This window comes from Chiloscyllium punctatum, chromosome 39, assembly GCF_047496795.1.
Source record: "Chiloscyllium punctatum isolate Juve2018m chromosome 39, sChiPun1.3, whole genome shotgun sequence".
In the NCBI taxonomy this organism is placed as follows: Eukaryota; Metazoa; Chordata; class Chondrichthyes; order Orectolobiformes; family Hemiscylliidae; genus Chiloscyllium; species Chiloscyllium punctatum.
This window is the reverse complement of record NC_092777.1, coordinates 64,329,861-64,349,886: the sequence shown is the minus strand read 5'-3', so window position 1 is coordinate 64,349,886 and position 20,026 is coordinate 64,329,861. Positions and strand designations below refer to the sequence as shown.

Sequence of the window (20,026 nt, the reverse complement as noted above, 5' to 3'; positions counted from 1 at the left end):
TCACCGCCTCATTCCCCCAGCTCCTTATGTCTCTGGGAGATATATTTCTGGGAAGTTTCCTGTATCTTCCTCAGTGAAGACAAACACAAATCATTTCACTTATCTGTCATTTCCCTATCCCCCATCCTACCCTCTCCCGGCTCCATGGGGAAGGACACACATACATTTTAGTCAGAAATTTCCTTACCTCACACCTACAGAAGATTTTCCAGCTCTTCCTTACCTCACAGTTTCTTGATCCTCCTTTGCTAGATTCCAAAAACTTCCCAATTCTCCAAATTCTATTTCTTTTGATTTAATGAGATACAATCCTTAACTTACTCTGTCATCTACAGGTAACTGTAATTTTTTGAGTTTTCTGCACCTTGCAATGTTTATTTCCCTCTGACAGTTCCAGTGAGGGGTATTTTTGGAAATATTCTGGGTGCTGCCTGGGGAAGTCAATAAAACACAGCATGGGACATGGGACATGGGGCATGGGGCTGTTTGAGTGGGATAAGTTACTGACTGATGTGTACTCTGCAGGGATTCCTGACTGAACCATCCCTAAACCAGAGTGACTTCACAATGCAGTGATCTCCTCCCATGTAAAGCTCCCAGGTGGATTAACCTCGATCTGGGGGGACCTGGAGTCAGCGTGTTCTGTCCCTGAAGTGAACCTGAACCCTTTCAGTCCCACATCATCACCCCCACCCAAACTCCGGAAGTCCCTGCCTCACTCCCTCTGTCCCTCACTCCCTCTGTCCCTGTCCCTCACTCCCTCTATCCCTGTCCCTCACTCTCTCTGTCCCTGTCCCTCACTCCCTCTGTCCCTCATTCCCTCAGTCCCTATCCCTCACTCCCTCGGTCCCTGTCCCTCACTCCCTCTGTCCCTATCCCTCACTCTCTCTGTCCCTGTCCCTCACTCCCTCTGTCCCTATCCCTCACTGCCTCTGTCCCTGTCCCTCACTCCCTCTGTCCCTATCCCTCACTCCCTCTGTCCCTGTCCCTCACTCCCTCTGTCCCTATCCCTCACTCTCTCTGTCCCTGTCCCTCACTCCCTCTGTCCCTCACTCCCTCTATCCCTGTCCCTCACTCCCTCTGTCCCTCATTCCCTCAGTCCTTGTCCCTCACTCCCTCTCCCTCTGTCCCTCACTCCCTCTGTCCCTCACTCTCTGTCCCTGTCCCTCACTCCCTCTGTCCCTCACTCTCTCTGTCCCTGTCCCTCACTCTCTCTGTCCCTCACTCTGTCCCTGTCCCTCACTCCCTCTGTCCCTCACTCCCTCTGTCCCTGTCCCTCACTCCCTCTATCCCTGTCCCTCACTCCCTCTGTCCCTCATTCCCTCAGTCCTTGACCCTCACTCCCTCTCCCTCTGACCCTCACTCCCTCTGTCCCTCACTCCCTCTGTCCCTGTCCCTCACTCTCTCTGTCCCTGTCCCTCACTCCCTCTGTCCCTCACTCCCTCTGTCCCTGTCCCTCACTCCCTCTGTCCCTGTCCCTCTATCTCTGTCCCTCACTCTCTCTGTCCCTCTATCCCTGTCCCTCACTCCCTTCAGGAGTTCTCCCACTCCGTCCCTCCCAGCCCCTCATTCTCTCTCTCTCTTTCCCTCCCTCCTTCTTTCTCCCTCCCCCTCTCTCTCCCAGTCCCTCCCTCCCTCTGAGTCGCTCTCACTCCGGGATCGGGCCGGCTCCGCTCCGGGACTGATCCCGGGATCTGTTTCTCCGGGACATGGCGTTCGGCAAAACGGGGAAGGATCCGTTTGAGACACGGACCGGGAAACTGATCGGTGAGTGTGGGATCACCCGGGATCGGGAATCATCGGGGATCACCCGGGATCAGGGATTACCCGGGATCAGGGAACACTCCGGAATCGGGAATCACCCGGACTCGGGAATCACCCGGGATCAGGGAACATTCCGGGATCGGGAATCATCGGGGATGACCCGGGATCAGGGGATCACCCGGGATCAGGGAACATTCTGGGATCAGGGAACATTCTGGGATCGGGTACGAACGCGGAGACACGGAGTCACACCCTCACCCCGCCACCCGATAGTCCGGGGGACAGGGTCAGTGCTGAGGGAGTGGGCACTGTCAGAGGGTCAGTGCTGTGGGAGTGGGCACTGTCAGAGGGTCAGTGCTGAGGGAGTGCCGCACTGTCAGAGGGTCAGTGCTGAGGGAGTGCCGCACTGTCAGAGGGTCAGTACTGAGGGAGTGCCGCGCTGTCGGAGGGTCAGTGTCGAGGGAGTGCCGCACTGTCGGAGGGTCAGTACTGAGGGAGTGCCGCACTGTCGGAGGGTCAGTGCTGTGGGAGTGGGCACTGTCAGAGGGTCAGTGCTGTGGGAGTGGGCACTGTCAGAGGGTCAGTGCTGTGGGAGTGGGCACTGTCAGAGGGTCAGTGCTGAGGGAGTGGGCACTGTCAGAGGGTCAGTGCCGAGGGAGTGCCGCACTGTCAGAGGGTCAGTGCTGAGGGAGTACCGCACTATCGGTGGGTCATTGCTGAGGGAGTGCCGCGCTGTCGGAGGGTCAGTGTCGAGGGAGTGCCGCACTGTCAGAGGGTCAGTGCTGAGGGAGTGCCGCACTGTCGGAGGGTCAGTACTGAGGGAGTGCCGCACTGTCAGAGGGTCAGTGCTGAGGGAGTGCCGCACTGTCAGAGGGTCAGTGCTGAGGGAGTGCCGCACTATCGGTGGGTCATTGCTGAGGGAGTGCCGCGCTGTCGGAGGGTCAGTGTCGAGGGAGTGCCGCACTGTCGGAGGGTCAGTACTGAGGGAGTGCCGCACTGTCAGAGGGTCAGTGCTGAGGGAGTGCTGCACTGTCGGAGGGTCAGTGCTGAGGGAGTGCCGCGCTGTCGGAGGGTCAGTACTGAGGGAGTGCCGCACTGTCGGAGGGTCAGTGCTGAGGGAGTGCCGCACTGTCGGAGGGTCAGTACTGAGGGAGTGATGCACTGTCGGAGGGTCAGTACTGAGGGAGTGCTGCAATGTCGGAGGGTCAGTGCTGAGGGAGTGCTACACTGTCAGAGGGTCAGTGTCGATGGAGTGCTGCACTGTCGGAGGGTCAGTACTGAGGGAGTGTGGCATTGTCAGAGGGTCAGTGCTGAGGGAGTGCCGCACTGTCAGAGTGTCAGTGCTGAGGGAGTGCCGCACTATCGGTGGGTCATTGCTGAGGGAGTGCCGCGCTGTCGGAGGGTCAGTGTCGAGGGAGTGCTGCACTGTCGGAGGGTCAGTGTTGAGGGAGTGCCGCACTGTCGGAGGGTCAGTACTGAGGGAGTGCCGCACTGTCGGAGGGTCAGTGCTGAGGGAGTGCCACACTGTCAGAGGGTCAGTGTCGAGGGAGTGCTGCACTTTCGGAGGGTCAGTACTGAGGGAGTGTGGCATTGTCAGAGGGTCAGTGCTGAGGGAGTGCCGCACTGTCGGAGGGTCAGTACTGAGGGAGTGCCGCACTGTCGGAGGGTCAGTACTGAGGGAGTGTGGCACTGTCAGAGGGTCAGTGCTGACGGAGTGCTACACTGTCGGAGGGTCAGTGCTGAGGGAGTGCCGCACTGTCGGAGGGTCAGTACTGAGGGAGTGCCGCACTGTCGGAGGGTCAGTACTGAGGGAGTGTGGCACTGTCAGAGGGTCAGTGCTGACGGAGTGCTACACTGTCGGAGGGTCAGTGCTGAGGGAGTGCCGCACTGTCGGAGGGTCAGTACTGAGGGAGTGCCGCACTGTCGGAGGGTCAGTACTGAGGGAGTGTGGCACTGTCGGAGGGTCAGTACTGAGGGAGTGTGGCACTGTCGGAGGGTCAGTGCTGAGGGAGTGTGGCACTGTCGGAGGGTCAGTACTGAGGGAGTGTGGCACTGTCGGAGGGTCAGTGCTGAGGGAGTGTGGCACTGTCGGAGGGTCAGTGCTGAGGGATTGTGGCACTGTCGGAGGGTCAGTGCTGAGGGAGTGGGCACTGTCAGAGGGTCAGTGCTGAGGGAGTGTGGCACTGTCGGAGGGTCAGTGCTGAGGGAGTGTGGCACTGTCGGAGGGTCAGTGCTGAGGGAGTGGGCACTGTCAGAGGGTCAGTGCTGAGGGAGTGCCGCACTGTCAGAGGGTCAGTGCTGAGGGAGTGGGCACTGTCGGAGGGTCAGTGCTGAGGGGGTGGGCACTGTCGGAGGGTCAGTGCTGCGGGAGTGGGCACTGTCGGAGGGTCAGTGCTGAGGGAGTGGGCACTGTCGGAGGGTCAGTGCTGAGGGAGTGGGCACTGTCGGAGGGTCAGTACTGAGGGAGTGTCGCACTGTCGGAGGGTCAGTGCTGAGGGAGTGGGCACTGTCAGAGGGGAAGGTCATGGAAGTTGCAGAGTGGAGTGCACGGTTTGTGAACTGGCGTTTACTGACCCATCTAACAATCAGATGTCAAACTGTTGAGTTGATGAATTAATCAGCTGTGAAGGTGGAATCTCCCAAGTTAAGGCTGTGTAACCTCAGGCGCTGTTGTGTTGGGGATGATCTAGTGAATGGTATTGTTCTGAACACTATCAACAGAATTATTTCATACTGACTCCTTTTATTTCAACAGAAAGATGATGTGTGATTATAATTAATAGGAGGTGTCATAAAAACGGTTTGGCTTAAGTTTCTTGCTTTGAGAATATGTGATCAAATGCATTGGCTGTGACCTTATACTCTTGGCTTTTCTCAGTTATTTAGAAAAGAAACATTTTTGCGATGGTAGACCTTTGACTTGTCCGATTCTTGGGAGCTCGGAGATTAATGCTCGTTCTGATGTGTGTGGCTTTCAATTTAAAGGGAACTCGATAATGAAGGATATTGGTCGATCCTTCTCATTCTCTTTCTGCCCTTCCAAATGCCCGCATGTCAACACCAACATGAAAATATAAATGGGCGAGGAGTTAGTGAGAAATTAGCTGAACAAAAGCAAAGGGTAATTCTCAAAAATCCAAACGCAGCTCTCTCCTAAAGCCCCTCAAAGACCCGGTGGAATAACCTGGTGTTAGACCTGATTTAACAAATGTTTCATTCCTAAAACTTCCATTTGTACATGAGTGCCCACACCGTGGGGGCAGTGGAGAGACTTTGTGCCTCCCAGCCCCACATGTGTTTCCTGATAGCCACCCTGGACAATCTGCTCCTTGTTCACTCCCCACCCCAGAGCAAATAGTTTCTCAGCATTTCCTCCAGCTCATTTACTTAAACCCCGAAATAGTTACCCTGAACCATTGCGACTGACTGTGTGGAGTTTGCACATTCTCCCCGTGTCTGCGTGGGTTTCCTCCAGGTGCTCCGGTTTCCTCCCACAGTCCAAAGATGTGCAGGTCAGGTGAATTGGCCATGCTAAATTGCCCATAGTGTTAGGTAAGGGGTAGATATAGATGCAGGGGTATGGGTGGGTTACGCTTCGGTGGGTCGGTGTGGACTTGTTGGTCCGAAGGGCCTGTTTCCACACTGTAAGTAATCTAATCTAATCTAAAAAAAAATTGCAACGCAGGGAATATAAATCACGTTTATCTAACCCATCACCATATTGTTTGAACCTGTTATAATTCTGCTGTTTCTACACCACAGCCACTCTGTGAGCTATAACTCGCTCAGGACAGTTTCTCCAGATGGTGTCTGGCCAGAGTTGTGTAAAACATCTTTGCTTTTAAACTTCAAATGTCCTCGGGGGTTAAGTTACAAGGGCTTGTTTGTACAAATTAGACCTGTTTTCCCGAGAATTGAGAAGGTTAAAGGGTGATCTGATCAAAGCCTTCAAGATATTAATATGAGAATGTAGGGAAGATAAAGATGAACCATTTCCATTGATGAGGGAATTCTAGGAGTAGGGGCACAGTCTGAGGATTCGGGCTCGAACTGTTCAGGAGAGATGTGAGGAAGCAGTTCTCCACACACTGGGTGGGAGAGGTTTGGAACTCTCTCCCGCAAACAGCAGTTGATGCTGGGTCCGTTATTAATTTTAAATTGAAGAAGGATGCTTGTTTATCAAGCAAAAGTATTCAGGGATACAGGCCAAAGGCAGGGATATGGAGTTAGGCTGCAGATTAGCTATGGTCTTGTTGAAAGGTGGAACAGACTGGAGGGGTTGAATGGCCTTCTCCTGTTCCTATGTTCCTACAAACATCTACATTTAATTTTGATCATGTTTATACCCTTTTCTTTCCGATGAGTTTCCAGGGAATCCTTTCCTCTTGCTCACTCTCTGACATCTTGCTGTTATGAAAATATTTAGATTTCTCTCTGATCCACCGTCAGTTGCTCATCACCTCAGCCTCAGCCGATGGTAAACTCTGCCAGTGGGATTCCCCCCCACCCCCCCACCCCCCCACACCCCACCGTCCCCATTCCGTCAGCCACATGGTATCAGCCTCTTCTCACAGTGTCGTCCTGAACTGGGATGCACCAATCTCCACTGTCTCACTCTGGACATTCCTGCAGTAAGTCATGGGAACACAGCTTTAGTTAAACATCCCCTCCTGTCCTCGTATCACTCTAATAACTGAGAATTAGAACAGCATTGTGATTTCATTCATGATTCATTCGATAACACTCATGAGTGACAGTGTTCATTAGAAAGTGGGGCCGATCAGTTCTTGGGGCCTTGGCAGTGCAGTGGTAGTGTCCCTACCTCTGACCCAGTAGGTCCAGGATCAAGTCTCATCTGTACCAGAGTCTCTGTCATAAACTCTCAGAATGGGTCAAACAGGAAAATGTCTTTGGAGTTGATTGTTTTTGACATGATGTTCTCAGCGACAATTGCTTACGAGAGAGGTTTAGAGTACACCTGCTCTGTGTTTACAGCAATTCCTGCTCTTAGTTTCGATTCTGAAAGCTCATTGCTTCCCTTTGTTGCCAATGAAACTCCGAGGGCACGTTTAACCAGCACCTCGGATTCCAGGGATTATTCACATTTGTGAACTACATAAATGACAGGTTGGAAAAGAATAGATAACACTGCAAGATAACTCATTCCAGGACAGGGACAGCACGGGGTTAGATACAGAGTAACGCTCCCTCTACACTGTCCCCCCATCAAACACTCCCAGGACAGGGACAGCATGGGGTTAGATACAGAGTAAAGCTCCCTCTACACTGTCCCCCCCATCAAACACTCCCAGGACAGGGACAGCACGGGGTTAGATAAAAAATAAAGCTCCCTCTACACTGTCCCCCCATCAAACACACCCAGGACAGGGACAGCACGGGGTTAGATACAGAGTAACGCTCCCTCTACACTGTCCCCCCATCAAACACTCGCAGGATAGGGACAGCACGGGGTTAGATACAGAGTAACGCTCCCTCTACTCTGTCCCCCCATCAAACACTCCCAGGACAGGGACAGCACGGGGTTAGATAAAAAATAAAGCTCCCTCTACACTGTCCCCATCAAACACTCCCAGGACAGGGACAGCACGGGGTTAGATACAGAGTAAAGCTCCCTCTACACTGTTCCCCCCCATCAAACACTTGCAGGATAGGGACAGCACTGGGTTAGATACAGAGTAAAGCTCTCTCTACACTGTCCCCCCATCAAACACTCCCAGGACAGGGACAGCACGGGGTTAGATAAAAAATAAAGCTCCCTCTACACTGTCCCCATCAAACACTCACAGGATAGGGACAGCACGGGGTTAGATACAGAGTAACGCTCCCCCTACACTGTCCCCCCATCAAACACTCACAGGACAGGGACAGCACGGGGTGAGATACAGAGAAAAGGATCCTTTATTCTCTCTCACTAAACATCCCTAAGGTATAGCAACCTCTACACTGGATGTAGGTTTACTCACTGAGCTGGAAGGATCGTTTTCAGACGTTTTGTCATCAAAAATGATGTTATGTCCTGTGGTGATATCATTTTCTATGGTAATGTAATTTCCTGTTTTCTTTTCCGGGGCTGGTAGATGGGGTCTAACTCGATGTGTTTGGTGATAGAGTTCCAGTTGGAATGCCATGCTTCTAGGAATTCTTGTGCGTGTCTTTGTTTGGCTTGTCCTAGGATGGATGTGTTGTCCCAGTCGAAGTGGTGTCCTTCCTCATCCGTATGTGAGGATACTAGTGAGAGAGGGTCATGTCTTTTTGGGGCTAGTTGATCATGTATCCTGGTGACTAGATTTTCCTAAAGATGTTACCTAGTACAGTGACGAAATGTCTGAAAATGAATCTTCCAGCTCAACAAGTAAACCGACATCCAGATCATCAACCTACAAATCTTCTCAGAACTCACTAATCTTTACACTATGCCCTGTGAGGGTATGATGACCCATGTTTTGAAACAAGACTGATTTAATGATGCATTGTTCAGAACCTTTGGAATGTGCTAAAATGTAAAATGGCCAATAAAGTAGTTTTATTGAAATGTTGACATGGTTCTCAGAAAGGCACAGCAATCTCTGTCAGAAGCAGGGTGATGCTGACCAGATGGTCTGTCACACAGATCCTGAGGAGCAAATGGAGACAGGAACTGCCCCTCACCACTCCCCCAATCACCCTATCACCCATTCCCCCCCCAACCCCCTATCACCCATTCCCCCCCCAACCCCCTATCTCCCATTCCCCTCCCCCCCATCTCCCATTCCCCTCCCCCCCATCTCCCATTCCCCTCCACCCCCCCTATCTCCCATTCCCCTCCCCCCATCTCCCATTCCCCTCCGCCCCCCATCTCCCATTCCCCTCCACCCCCCATCTCCCATTCCCCTCCCCCCCATCTCCCATTCCCCTCCACCCCCCCCATCTCCCATTCCCCTCCACCCCCCCATCTCCCATTCCCCTCCACCCCCCCATCTCCCATTCCCCTCCACCCCCCCCATCTCCCATTCCCCTCCACCCCCCCCATCTCCCATTCCCCTCCACCCCCCCATCTCCCATTCCCCCCCACCCCCCCATCTCCCATTCCCCTCTACCCCTCCATCTCCCATTCCCCTCCGCCCCCCATCTCCCATTCCCCTCCCCCCCATCTCCCATTCCCCTCCACCCCCCCCATCTCCCATTCCCCTCCACCCCTATCTCCCATTCCCCTCCACCCCCCCCCACCTCCCATTCCCCTCCATTCCCCCATCTCCCATTCCCCTCCATCCCCCCATCTCCCATTCCCCTCTACCCCCCATCTCCCATTCCCCTCCACCCCCCCATCTCCCATTCCCCTCCACCCCCCCCTATCTCCCATTCCCCTCCACCCCCCCCATCTCCCATTCCCCTCTACCCCCCATCTCCCATTCCCCTCCTCCCCCCCCATCTCCCATTCCCCTCCTCCCCCCCCATCTCCCATTCCCCTCCACCCCCCCATCTCCCATTCCCCTCCACCCCCCCCTATCTCCCATTCCCCTCCACCCCCCCTATCTCCCATTCCCCTCCATCCCCCCATCTCCCATTCCCCTCTACCCCCCATCTCCCATTCCCCTCCTCCCCCCCCATCTCCCATTCCCCTCCACCCCCCCATCTCCCATTCCCCTCCCCCCCATCTCCAATTCCCCCTCCCTCCCATTCCCCCTCCCCTCCCCCCCCACACCCCCCCAATACTCCCCCGGGCGGGAGCGGCAGAGCCTGTTTTACCACCTGATTGGAGCGGTGCTGTATGTGGCAGTGTGGCACTCCCTCGGTACAGCATCGGGTGGGTCAGCCTTGACCCAGAGCTCACTCGCGGGGCTGAGGGATGTGGCACTCGTGTCGAAGATGGATTGGTTTCGAATGGTTTGTTAGTAAACATTGCTAACATGCAGCCAGCCGTGTGGGAAGGAGGGAGCACTGCAGCTGAGGATCTTTGATTTAATTGGCTCTCTGCACTCACTGAACATAGTTTGTGATCATGAGGGCAGCTGATGGCGAGGAGTGGGTGATCTGGGTACGGCTCATCATCAACAGGAGGTTTGGGTCCAGGGTTATAGTAATGGAGAGCACTGCGTTGGTGACAGGTTTGCAATGGGGTACAGTAACCCCACTATCATCACAGCAACCCTGACACAGGGGACCTCAGAGCCAATCCAGGCCATTCTTAGCTGAGTGCAGACATCATTCACCTCCGAATCAGAGTGTGCAGAGCTCATCCACTACACTGGGGGCCAGAGGGCAAATCACCAGCGTAGACCACAGGGAGTCCTGCACTGTCAGAGGGTCAGTGCTGAGGGAGTGCCGCACTGTCAGAGGGTCGGTGCTGAGGGAGTGCCGCACTGTCAGAGGGTCAGTGCTGAGGGTGTGCCGCACTGTCAGAGGGTCGGTGCTGAGGGAGTGCCGCACTGTCAGAGGGTCGGTGCTGAGGGAGTGCCGCACTGTCAGAGGGTCAGTGCTGAGGGTGTGCCGCACTGTCAGAGGGTCAGTGCTGAGGGAGTGCCGCACTGTCGGAGGGTCAGTGCTGAGGGAGTGTTGCACTGTCAGAGGGTCAGTACTGAGGGAGTGCCGCACTGTCGGAGGGTCAGTGCTGAGGGAGTGCCGCACTGTCGGAGGGTCAGTGCTGAGGGAGTGCCGCACTGTCGGAGGGTCAGTGCTGAGGGAGTGTCGCACTGTCGGAGGGTCAGTGCTGAGGGAGTGTCGCACTGTCGGAGGGTCAGTACTGAGGGAGTGCCGCACTATCGGAGGGTCAGTGCTGGGGGAGTGTCGCACTGTCAGAGGGTCAGTACTGAGGGAGTGCCGCACTGTCGGAGGGTCAGTGCTGAGGGAGTGCCGCACTGTCGGATGGTCAGTGCTGAGGGAGTGCCGCACTGTCGGAGGGTCAGTGCTGGGGGAGTGTCGCACTGTCGGAGGGTCAGTACTGAGGGAGTGCCGCACTGTCGGATGGTCAGTGCTGAGGGAGTGCCGCACTGTCGGAGGGTCAGTGCTGAGAGAGTGCTGCACTGTCGGAGGGTCAGTACTGAGGGAGTGCCGCACTGTCGGAGGGTCAGTGCTGAGGGAGTGTCGCACTGTCGGAGGGTCAGTGCTGAGGGAGTGTCGCACTGTCGGAGGGTCAGTACTGAGGGAGTGCCGCACTATCGGAGGGTCAGTGCTGGGGGAGTGTCGCACTGTCAGAGGGTCAGTGCTGGGGGAGTGTCGCACTGTTAGAGGGTCAGTACTGAGGGAGTGCCGCACTGTCGGAGGGTCAGTGCTGAGGGAGTGCCGCACTGTCGGATGGTCAGTGCTGAGGGAGTGCCGCACTGTCGGAGGGTCAGTGCTGGGGGAGTGTCGCACTGTCGGAGGGTCAGTACTGAGGGAGTGCCGCACTGTCGGATGGTCAGTGCTGAGGGAGTGCCGCACTGTCGGAGGGTCAGTGCTGAGAGAGTGCTGCACTGTCGGAGGGTCAGTACTGAGGGAGTGCCGCAGTGTCAGAGGATCAGTGCTGAGGGAGTGCCGCACTGTCGGAGGGTCAGTGCTGAGGGAGTGTCGCACTGTCGGAGAGTCAGTGTAGAGAGAGTGTCGCACTGTCGGAGAGTCAGTGTAGAGAGAGTGTCGCACTGTCAGAGGTGCTGTCATCTTGCAGAAAGGTTAAACCAAGTCTCCCTCTCTGTGACTGAAAAGATCCCTCGGTAACTCATGGTGAAGATTTGAAAGAGTTCTGTTCAATCCTTACCCCTTGATCATTTTTGCTTAAAACCTATTACCTGGTCTTTCTGTGTTTCATTAAAACTGCTCCATATGTTCTCTGTAACATTTTAGGATATACTGAAGATGTGAAAGGTTACTTTGTTAAGTTGGGAAGCCTGGGATTCAGACTGGATCTCCAGGTTATTCAGAATACCTAATTAGCATTCATTACTGATGGGGAGAGGGGAAAGAGATCCCCTGTCGAGTTTCTGCTCAGATCAGCTATTCATTCAATCCTAATCCATGTGGTTCCAAGAATTTACTGGATTCTGCTGTGAAGCCGATAAGGTATTGTTCTGGTCTGTCTGGTGTGGGAGGTCTTGTGTGAGTTTCAGTGCTGCTGTGATGCCAGGAACATAAGATATGGGGGAGCTGGTGTTGGACTGGGGTGGACAAAGTTAAAAATCCAACAACACCAGCTTATAGTCCAATAGGTTTATTTGGAAGCACTAGCTTTCAAAGTGCTTCTCCTTTATAAACACCTGATGAAGGAGCAGCGTTCCAAAAGCTAGTACTTCCAAATACACCTGTTGGACTATAACCTGCTGTTGTGTGATTTTTAACTTTGGTCAGGAACGTAGGCTGTACATTCCAAAGTCTGGCAGATAAGAGCAAACAGGAGTCACTCCGCCTGTTCACGATGAGCGAAATACTGTCTGTACTCAAGCAGCATGTACTGACAAAACATAGAACATAGAAAAGTACAGGACAAGAACAGGCCCTTTGGCCCACGATGTTATGCCGAGGTTTAATCCTAATGTAAATGTTTAATCCTAACCTACGCACCCCTCAACTCACTGCTCTCCATGTGCATGTCCAGCAGTCACTTAAATATCCCCAATGACTCTGTTTCCACCACCACAGCTGGCAATGCATTCCATACATTCACAACTCTCTGCATAAAGAATCTACCTCTGATGTCCCCTCTATTCCTTCCTCCTAATATCGTTAAACTGTGACTCCTCGTACCAGTCAGTCCTGCCCTGGGGAAAAGTCTCTGGCTATTGACTCTACCCGTGCCCCTCATTACCTTGTATACCTCGATCAGGTCTCCTCTCTCCCTCCTTCTCTCCAGAGAGAACAGTCCGAGCTTATTCAACCTTTCTTCATAAGGCAAGCCCTCCAGTCCAGGCAGCATCCTGGTAAACCTTCTTTGCACCCTCTCCAAAGCCTCTGTATCATTCCTATAGTAGGGCAACCACAACTGGACACAATATTCCAAGTGTGGCCTCATCAGGGGTTTGTAGAGCTGCAGCAAAACTTCATGGCTCTTAAACTCGATCCCCCGTTAATGAAAGTCAAAATACTATATGCTTTCTTAACAACCCTATCCACTTGGGTGGCAACTTTTATGGATCTATGTACTTGCACACCCAGATCCCTCTGTTCCTCTACACTGCCAAGAATCCTGTCTTTAATCCTATATTCAGCATTCGAGTTCGACCTTCCAAAATGCATCACTTCCCATTTATCCAGGTTGAACTCCATCTGCCATTTCTCAGCCCAGCTCTGCATCCTGTCTATGTCACACTGCAGCCTGCGGTAGTCCTCTAGACTAACGACGGCACCTCCAACCTTTGTGTCATCAGCAAATTTACTAACCCACCCCTCAACCTCCTCATCCAAGTCATTTATAAAAACTACAAAGAGCAGAGGCCCAAGAACAGAGCCCTGCGGGATCCCACTCAAACACTGACCTCCAGGCAGAATACTTTCCATCTACAACCACTGTCAGCCTTCTATCAGCCAGCCAATTCTGAATCCAGATAGCCAAATCTCCCTGTATCCCATACTTCCTGACTTTATGAATAAGCCTACCATGGGGAACCCTATCAAATGCCTTGCTGAAGTCCATATACACCACATCCACTGCCCGACCTTCATCGACCTGTCTCGTCACCTCCTCAAAGAACTCAATAAGATTTGTGAGGCATGACCTGCCCCTCACAAAGCCATGCTGACTGCCTTTAATCACACTCTGCTTTTCCAAATAGTTATAGATCCTATCCTTCGGGATTCTTTCTAAAACCTTGCTGACCACAGACATAAGACTGACTGGTCGGTAATTGCCAGGGATTTCCCTATTCCCCTTCTTGAAAAGAGGAACAACATTCACCTCCCTCCAATCCTCCGGTACGACTCCCGTGGAGAGTGAGGAAGCAAAGATCTTCCCCAGCGGCTTAGCAACCTCCTCTCTCCCTTCCCAGATCAGCCTGGGATAAATCTGGTCTGGCCCTGGGGAACTTATCAATCTTAATGTTTGCCAAAATTTCCAGCACACCAACTTCACCAATCTGGTCAAGCCTGTATCCCAGCTCCTCAAAGTTCTCATTCACAACAAGGTCCCTGCCCTGAAAGAAAACTGAAGCAAAATATTCATTTAGGGCTTCCCCTATCTGCTCAGAGTCCACGCACAAGGTCCCTCCGCTATCCCTGATCGGCCCTACCTTCTCCCTGATCATTCTCTTATTCCTGATGTATGAGTAAATGCCTTTGGGTTCTCCCTAATCCTATTTGCCAAGCCTAATATTACAGGGGATTCCACAATCCGACAGTGGCTGCTTGATAATCCGGAGAGTTACACTCAAAACCAGTTTTAGTTTGTCAGGAGAGCTCACAGCTTAACACATGTTTGCTGACTGGAAACTACATTTGTGAACACACAGAGTTTCTGAATGAGCCTCCTTTTGAAGGCAGAATGACCCTGAACATCCAGTGCAACTGTTTCAACTCACACTGTTCCAAAGATCATTTCTCAGGGTAATGCCAATCAGACGACAACAGCTTGAGAAATAAAACCGTCTGGTTTGTTTTGATTGAAGTACAACTTTTGAGAGGTGTTCTCGGAACAATGCCAAGTTGCATTTATGTGGCACCTTTAATTAGAAAAAGAAGGGGGGAGGATCAGAGGAACAATTATCAACAGATCCAGTGAAGCAAGAGATGGCTTAATAATTTCTTAAAAGACCAGGGGAACAAAAACTGTCATGGTCCCTCAGAGAGTAAGACTGGAGCATTAATAATGGAAAACCAGAGTGACAAGGAGATATTGAAGAAATGTTTTGTATCTGTCTTCTCAAGAAAAGCATCCCCAAATAGCAGAGAATTGAGAGGTGAGAGGAAGGGTGGAGCTTTAAAACAACCAGAGAGGAAGGATGCTGTGTAGATGAGTGGAACTGAAAGTGGACATGTCCCCACAACCTGATGGTCAATGTGCTAGGGTCTTAAAGGAAGTGGCTACACAGATAGTGAATGCTTTGGTTTTGATATTCCCGAATTCTCTTGATTTTGGAAAGATCCCAGTGGATAGGGAAAGCACAAATCCCACACTTGGAGACAGTAAGGACTGCAGGTGCAGAAGTCAGAGTCAGTAGATGTGAGGCTGGGAGAGCCCAGCAGGTCAGACAGCAGCCGAGGAACTGACAAAGGCCTTGGGTTGAAACGTTGACTTTCCTGCTCCTCGGACGCTGTCTGACCTGCTGGGCTCTCCCAGCCTCCCGTCTACTGACTCCCACACATCCACCGAATGGAAAGCAAGCAACTGTAAGTGAGCTAGCCTAATGTCTGTCCCTGGGACAATGCACAAAATGAGGGGGTGTGGAAAATCATGATTTTGTGTAAAAGGGAATAATGTTATAGAGTCATAGAGATGTACAGCACAGAAACAGGCCCTTCGGTCCAACCCGTCCATGCTGACCAGGTATCCCAACCCAATCTAGTCCCACCTGCCAGCACCCGGCCCATATCCCTCCAAACCCTTCCTATTCATATACCCACCCAAATGCCTCTTAAATGTTGTAATTGTACTAGCCTCCACCACTTCCTCTGGCAGCTCATTCCATACAAGGACCACCCTCTGCATGAAAAAGTTGCCCCTTAGGTCTCTTTTATATCTTTCCCCTCTCACCCTAAACCTATGCCCTCTAGTTCTGGACTCCCCTACCCCAGGGAAAATACTTTGTCTATTTATCCTATCCATGCCCCTCATAATTTTGTAACCCTCTATAAGGTCACCCCTCAGCCTCCAACGCTCCAGGGAAAACAGCCCCAGCCTGTTCAGCCTCTCCCTATAGCTCAGATCCTCGAACCCTGGCAACATCCTTGTAAATCTTTTCTGAACCCTTTCAAGTTTCACAACATCTTTCCGATAGGAAGGAGACCAGAATTGCACACAATATTCCAACAGTGGCCTAACCAATGTCCTGTACAGCCGCAACATGACCTCCCAACTCCTGTACTCAATAGTCTGACCAATAAAGGAAAGCATACCAATTGCCTTCTTCACTAGCAGCACTCCTTAGGACCACCTCACATTTATCTAACTTAAACTCCATCTGCCACTTCTCAGCCCATTGGCCCATCTGGTCAAGATCTTATTGTAATCTGAGGTAACCCTCTTCGCTGTCCACTACACCCCCAATTTTGGTATCATCTGCAAACTTACTAACTCTACCTCTTATGCTCGCATCCAAATCATTTATGTAAATGACAAAAAGTAGAGGGCCCAGCACTGATCCTTGTGGCACTCCACTGGTCACAGGCCTCCAGTCTGAAAAACTACCCTTCACCACCACCCTCTGTCTTCTATCTTTGAGCCAGTTCTGTATCCAAATGGCTAGTTTTTTAGATTAGATTACTTACAGTGTGGAAACAGGCCCTTCAGTCCAACAAGTCCACACTGACCCGCTGAAGCGCAACCCACCCAGACTCATTCCCCTACGTTTACCCCTTCACCTAACACTATGGGCAATTTAGCATGGCCAGTTCACCTAACCTGCACATCTTTGGAGTGTGGGAGGAAACCGGAGCACCCGGAGGAAACCCACGCAGACATGGGGAGAACGTGCAAACTCCACACAGAGAGTCGCCTGAGGTGGGAATTGAACTCGGGGCTCTGGCATTGTGAGGTAGCAGTGCTAACCACTGTGCCACAGGGCTAGTTCTCCCTGTATTCTATGAGTTCTAACCTTGCTAATCAGCCTCCCATGGGGAACCTTGTCGAACGCTTTACTGAAGTCCAGATAGATCGCATCTACTGCTCTGCCCTCATCAATCCTCTTTGTTACTTCTTCAAAAAACTCAATTGAGTTTGTGAGACATGATTTCCCATGTACAAAGTGTTGAACAAGTTTATTTGAATTCATTAAGAATGTAAGGTGGGGGGAGGGATAAAGTGTGACCATCTAATGTAATGCGTTTGGATTTCCAACAGGAATTTGATCAGATGTCACTCAAACGATTACTGCTTCCAGCATTGAGAGCTCATCTTTAGATACTGTCAGGAGGGCACCCTTCCTCCCAGCATTCACTCTGTCAGGCCCCCTCAGAGTTTATGTTTCAACCCCCATTCTTCCGGACTCTGACATGTTAGAGGAAGAGAAAATCAGAACAGGAGTAGACTTTTAGGCCATTCGGATTTCTTATTCATTTATCCATGAGGACATAGCTGGCTTGGCCAGTATTTATTGCCCATCTCAGAGGGCAGGTAAGGGTCAACTACACTAGGGAGAAAGTGAGGACTGCAGATGCGGGAGATCAGAGTCGAGTGTGTGGTGCTGGAAAAGCGCAGCAGGTCAGGCAGCATCCGAGGAGCTGGGGAATCGACGTTTCAGACAAAAGCCCTTCATCAGGAAGGCGGCTTGTGGGTCAGTGGAGCTGCTCCTCAGATGCTGCCTGTTCTACTGTGCTTTTCCAGAACCACACACTCAACTACATTGAGTTACATCTAGGTCAGATGAACTAAGAACAGCAGTTAACCAGGTGGGTATTTCTAACAATTGACGATGGATTCACCGTTGTCATTAGACACCTAATTCTGGATTCGTATTCCACTATCTGCTGTGGTGGGATTTGAACCCAGGTGCCCAGGATGTTACCTGGGTCTCTGGATTAACAGCCCAGTGGTAATACCATTAGGGCCACTGCCTCCTCTTATCATCCAACTCAATACCCTCTTCCTGCTTTCCCTTTAAACACTGACCCCTATAGCCCAAGGAATATATCCAATTCCCTAAAAATGTTCAATGTTCTGTCTTCAACCTCGTCCTGTGAAAGCTCCCCACTCTCTGGGTGAAGACAATTCTCCTCATCCCAGTCCGAAATGACCTACCCCATATCCTTAGACTATGACCCCCTGGATCTGGACTCCCGGGACATCAGGAACACCCTTCCTGTGTTGACTGGGTCAAGTCCTGTTAGATGTTTATCAGCATTGGCCCAACCTTCCAAGTAAGACAGCACCTTCATCCCAGGAATCAGCCAGTTGAACCTTTTCTGAACTGTTCCCAATGCACGTCCAAAGGATGTGAGCTTATTTCCTGTAAGCAGGTGGGGAGGGTTGGGATGGAAGGACATTTTCAGGTTGGGATTTTTAACACGTGGAGTGACACAGGGATCAATGCTTGGTCCTCACTGGCTTACAACCGATTTGAAGCCAAATTTGATGACGATGCAAAAATTACGAGGAGATCAAGTTAGCGTAGAGGGGACCAAAAACCTTCAAAGCAGGTGTTGGTGGGTTCAGAGAGCGAACAAACAGTTAGCAGATGGACCATAGTGGGGGAAAGGGTCAGGCTATCCATTTTTCTCCAGGAGGAATAGAAATGTCGAGGATCTCCTGAATGGGATCAGAGGGAGCTGGATGTTCGTGTACACCAATCAGATGTAATGACCAAACAGAGACCACAAGGGAAAGCTGCTTTCTATGCAATCCACTCTCCCCCGTCCATACACCCCTGTCCATACCCCACCGACATGTCTATACCCCCCCCTGTCCATACCCCACGCACCTGTTCATGCCCCCCCACCTGTCCATACCCCCCCACCTGTTCATGCCCCCCCACCTGTCCATACCCCCCCACCTGTCCATGCACACCCACCTGTACATACCCCCCCGTTCATACCCCACCGACATGTCCATTCCCCACCCACCTGTCCATAACCCCCCTCATCCATTCCCTCCCCACCTGTCCATACCCCACCCCATTTGTCTATTCCCTCCCACCTGTCTATAACCCCCCGTCCATACCCCACCCACCTGTTCATGCCCACCCAACTGTCCATAACCCCCTGTCCCTACCCCCCCAACCTGTCCATAACCCCCCGTCCAGTCCCAACCCACCTGTCCATAACACCCCGTCCAATACCCACTCACCTGTCCATAACCTCCCTGTCCATTCCCCACCCACCTGTCCATACCCCCCCACCTGTCCATACCCCCCCACCTGTCCATACCCCCCCCACCTGTCCATACCCCCCCCACCTGTCCATACCCCCCCCACCTGTCCATACCCCCCCACCTGTCCATACCCCCCCCACCTGTCCATACCCCCCCCACCTGTCCATACCCCCCCCACCTGTCCATACCCCCCCACCTGTCCATACCCCCCCCACCTGTCCATAACCTCCCTGTCCATACCCCCCACCTGTCCATACCCCCCCACCAGTCCATACCCCCCCACCTGTCCATACCCCCCCACCTGTCCATACCCCCCCCACCTGTCCATACCCCCCCACCTGTCCATACCCCCCCCACCTGTCCATACCCCCCCACCTGTCCATACCCCCCCCACCTGTCCATACCCCCCCACCTGTCCATACCCCCCCACCTGTCCATACCCCCCCCACCTGTCCATACCCCCCCACCTGTCCATACCCCCCACCTGTCCATACCCCCCCACCTGTCCATACCCCCCCACCTGTCTATACCCCCCACCTGTCCATACCCCCCCACCTGTCTATACCCCCCACCTGTCTATACCCCTCACCTGTCTATACCCCCCACCTGTCCATGCCCCCTACCTGTCCATACCCCCCCACCTGTCCATTCCCCCCATCATCATAATCACCTCGATCAGGTTCCCCCCCCCCACCCCCAGCCTTCTCTGCTTTTTCCATTGTTCTGTACATGTTTTCCTTTTCAGGTCATTACCCAATTTATTTTGAGGGTTCCTGTGAAGTCCTTTTTCAGACCCAGAGGAATGCAGCCCCAGAGACTCTCAGTCTGCGTTACCCTCAGCCCTGGGTCCATTCTCCCTCCGTACTCTTTCCATGGCCTTGCTATGGTGCCTGACACAGCCTGGGGGTGTTGATACAAGTCCACCTTAACCTCAGACTCTGACACTCCCTTCTCCATCACACGCAAGATTCTCCATTTGTCAAAGTACCATTTTCAAAAGGATGCTGTCTGCAAAACTCCAAGTCACTTTGTCCATGCCTCATTTAAAATAGTTCCCTTTGTTTTCTCACCAACACAATCTATCACTGTATTAAATGTCATCTGTCACAAGACAGCTCATTCTCCTGAACTCTCTTCATATTCTCTGCACTGAGTGACACAGTTCAGAATTTCATGTCTTTTGGAGACTCTGAAATGTGTGTATACCCGAGTCTAGCTCCATTATTTTTAAGTATTCAGTCATGGTATGTGGACATCACAGGCTGGGCCCAGCATTTTCTTGCCGTCCCTAGTTGCCCCCTTGAGAAGGTGGGGGTGGAGCTGCCTTCCTGACCCACTGCA

The 20,026-nt window shown here is 52.4% G+C and overlaps 1 protein-coding gene across 1 annotated transcript in view; it reads left to right on the top strand.

The window, feature by feature from the left end:
• Positions 1-1,611: 1,611 nt before the first annotated feature.
• Positions 1,612-20,026, top strand: part of LOC140464161 (TOM1-like protein 1) — a 95,770-nt gene continuing 77,355 nt past the window's right edge. The window contains exon 1 of the mRNA XM_072558972.1: positions 1,612-1,767. Within this exon, the coding sequence (XP_072415073.1) occupies positions 1,710-1,767 (58 nt within the window). The 5' untranslated portion in view covers positions 1,612-1,709. The remainder of the gene's footprint in view (positions 1,768-20,026) is intronic.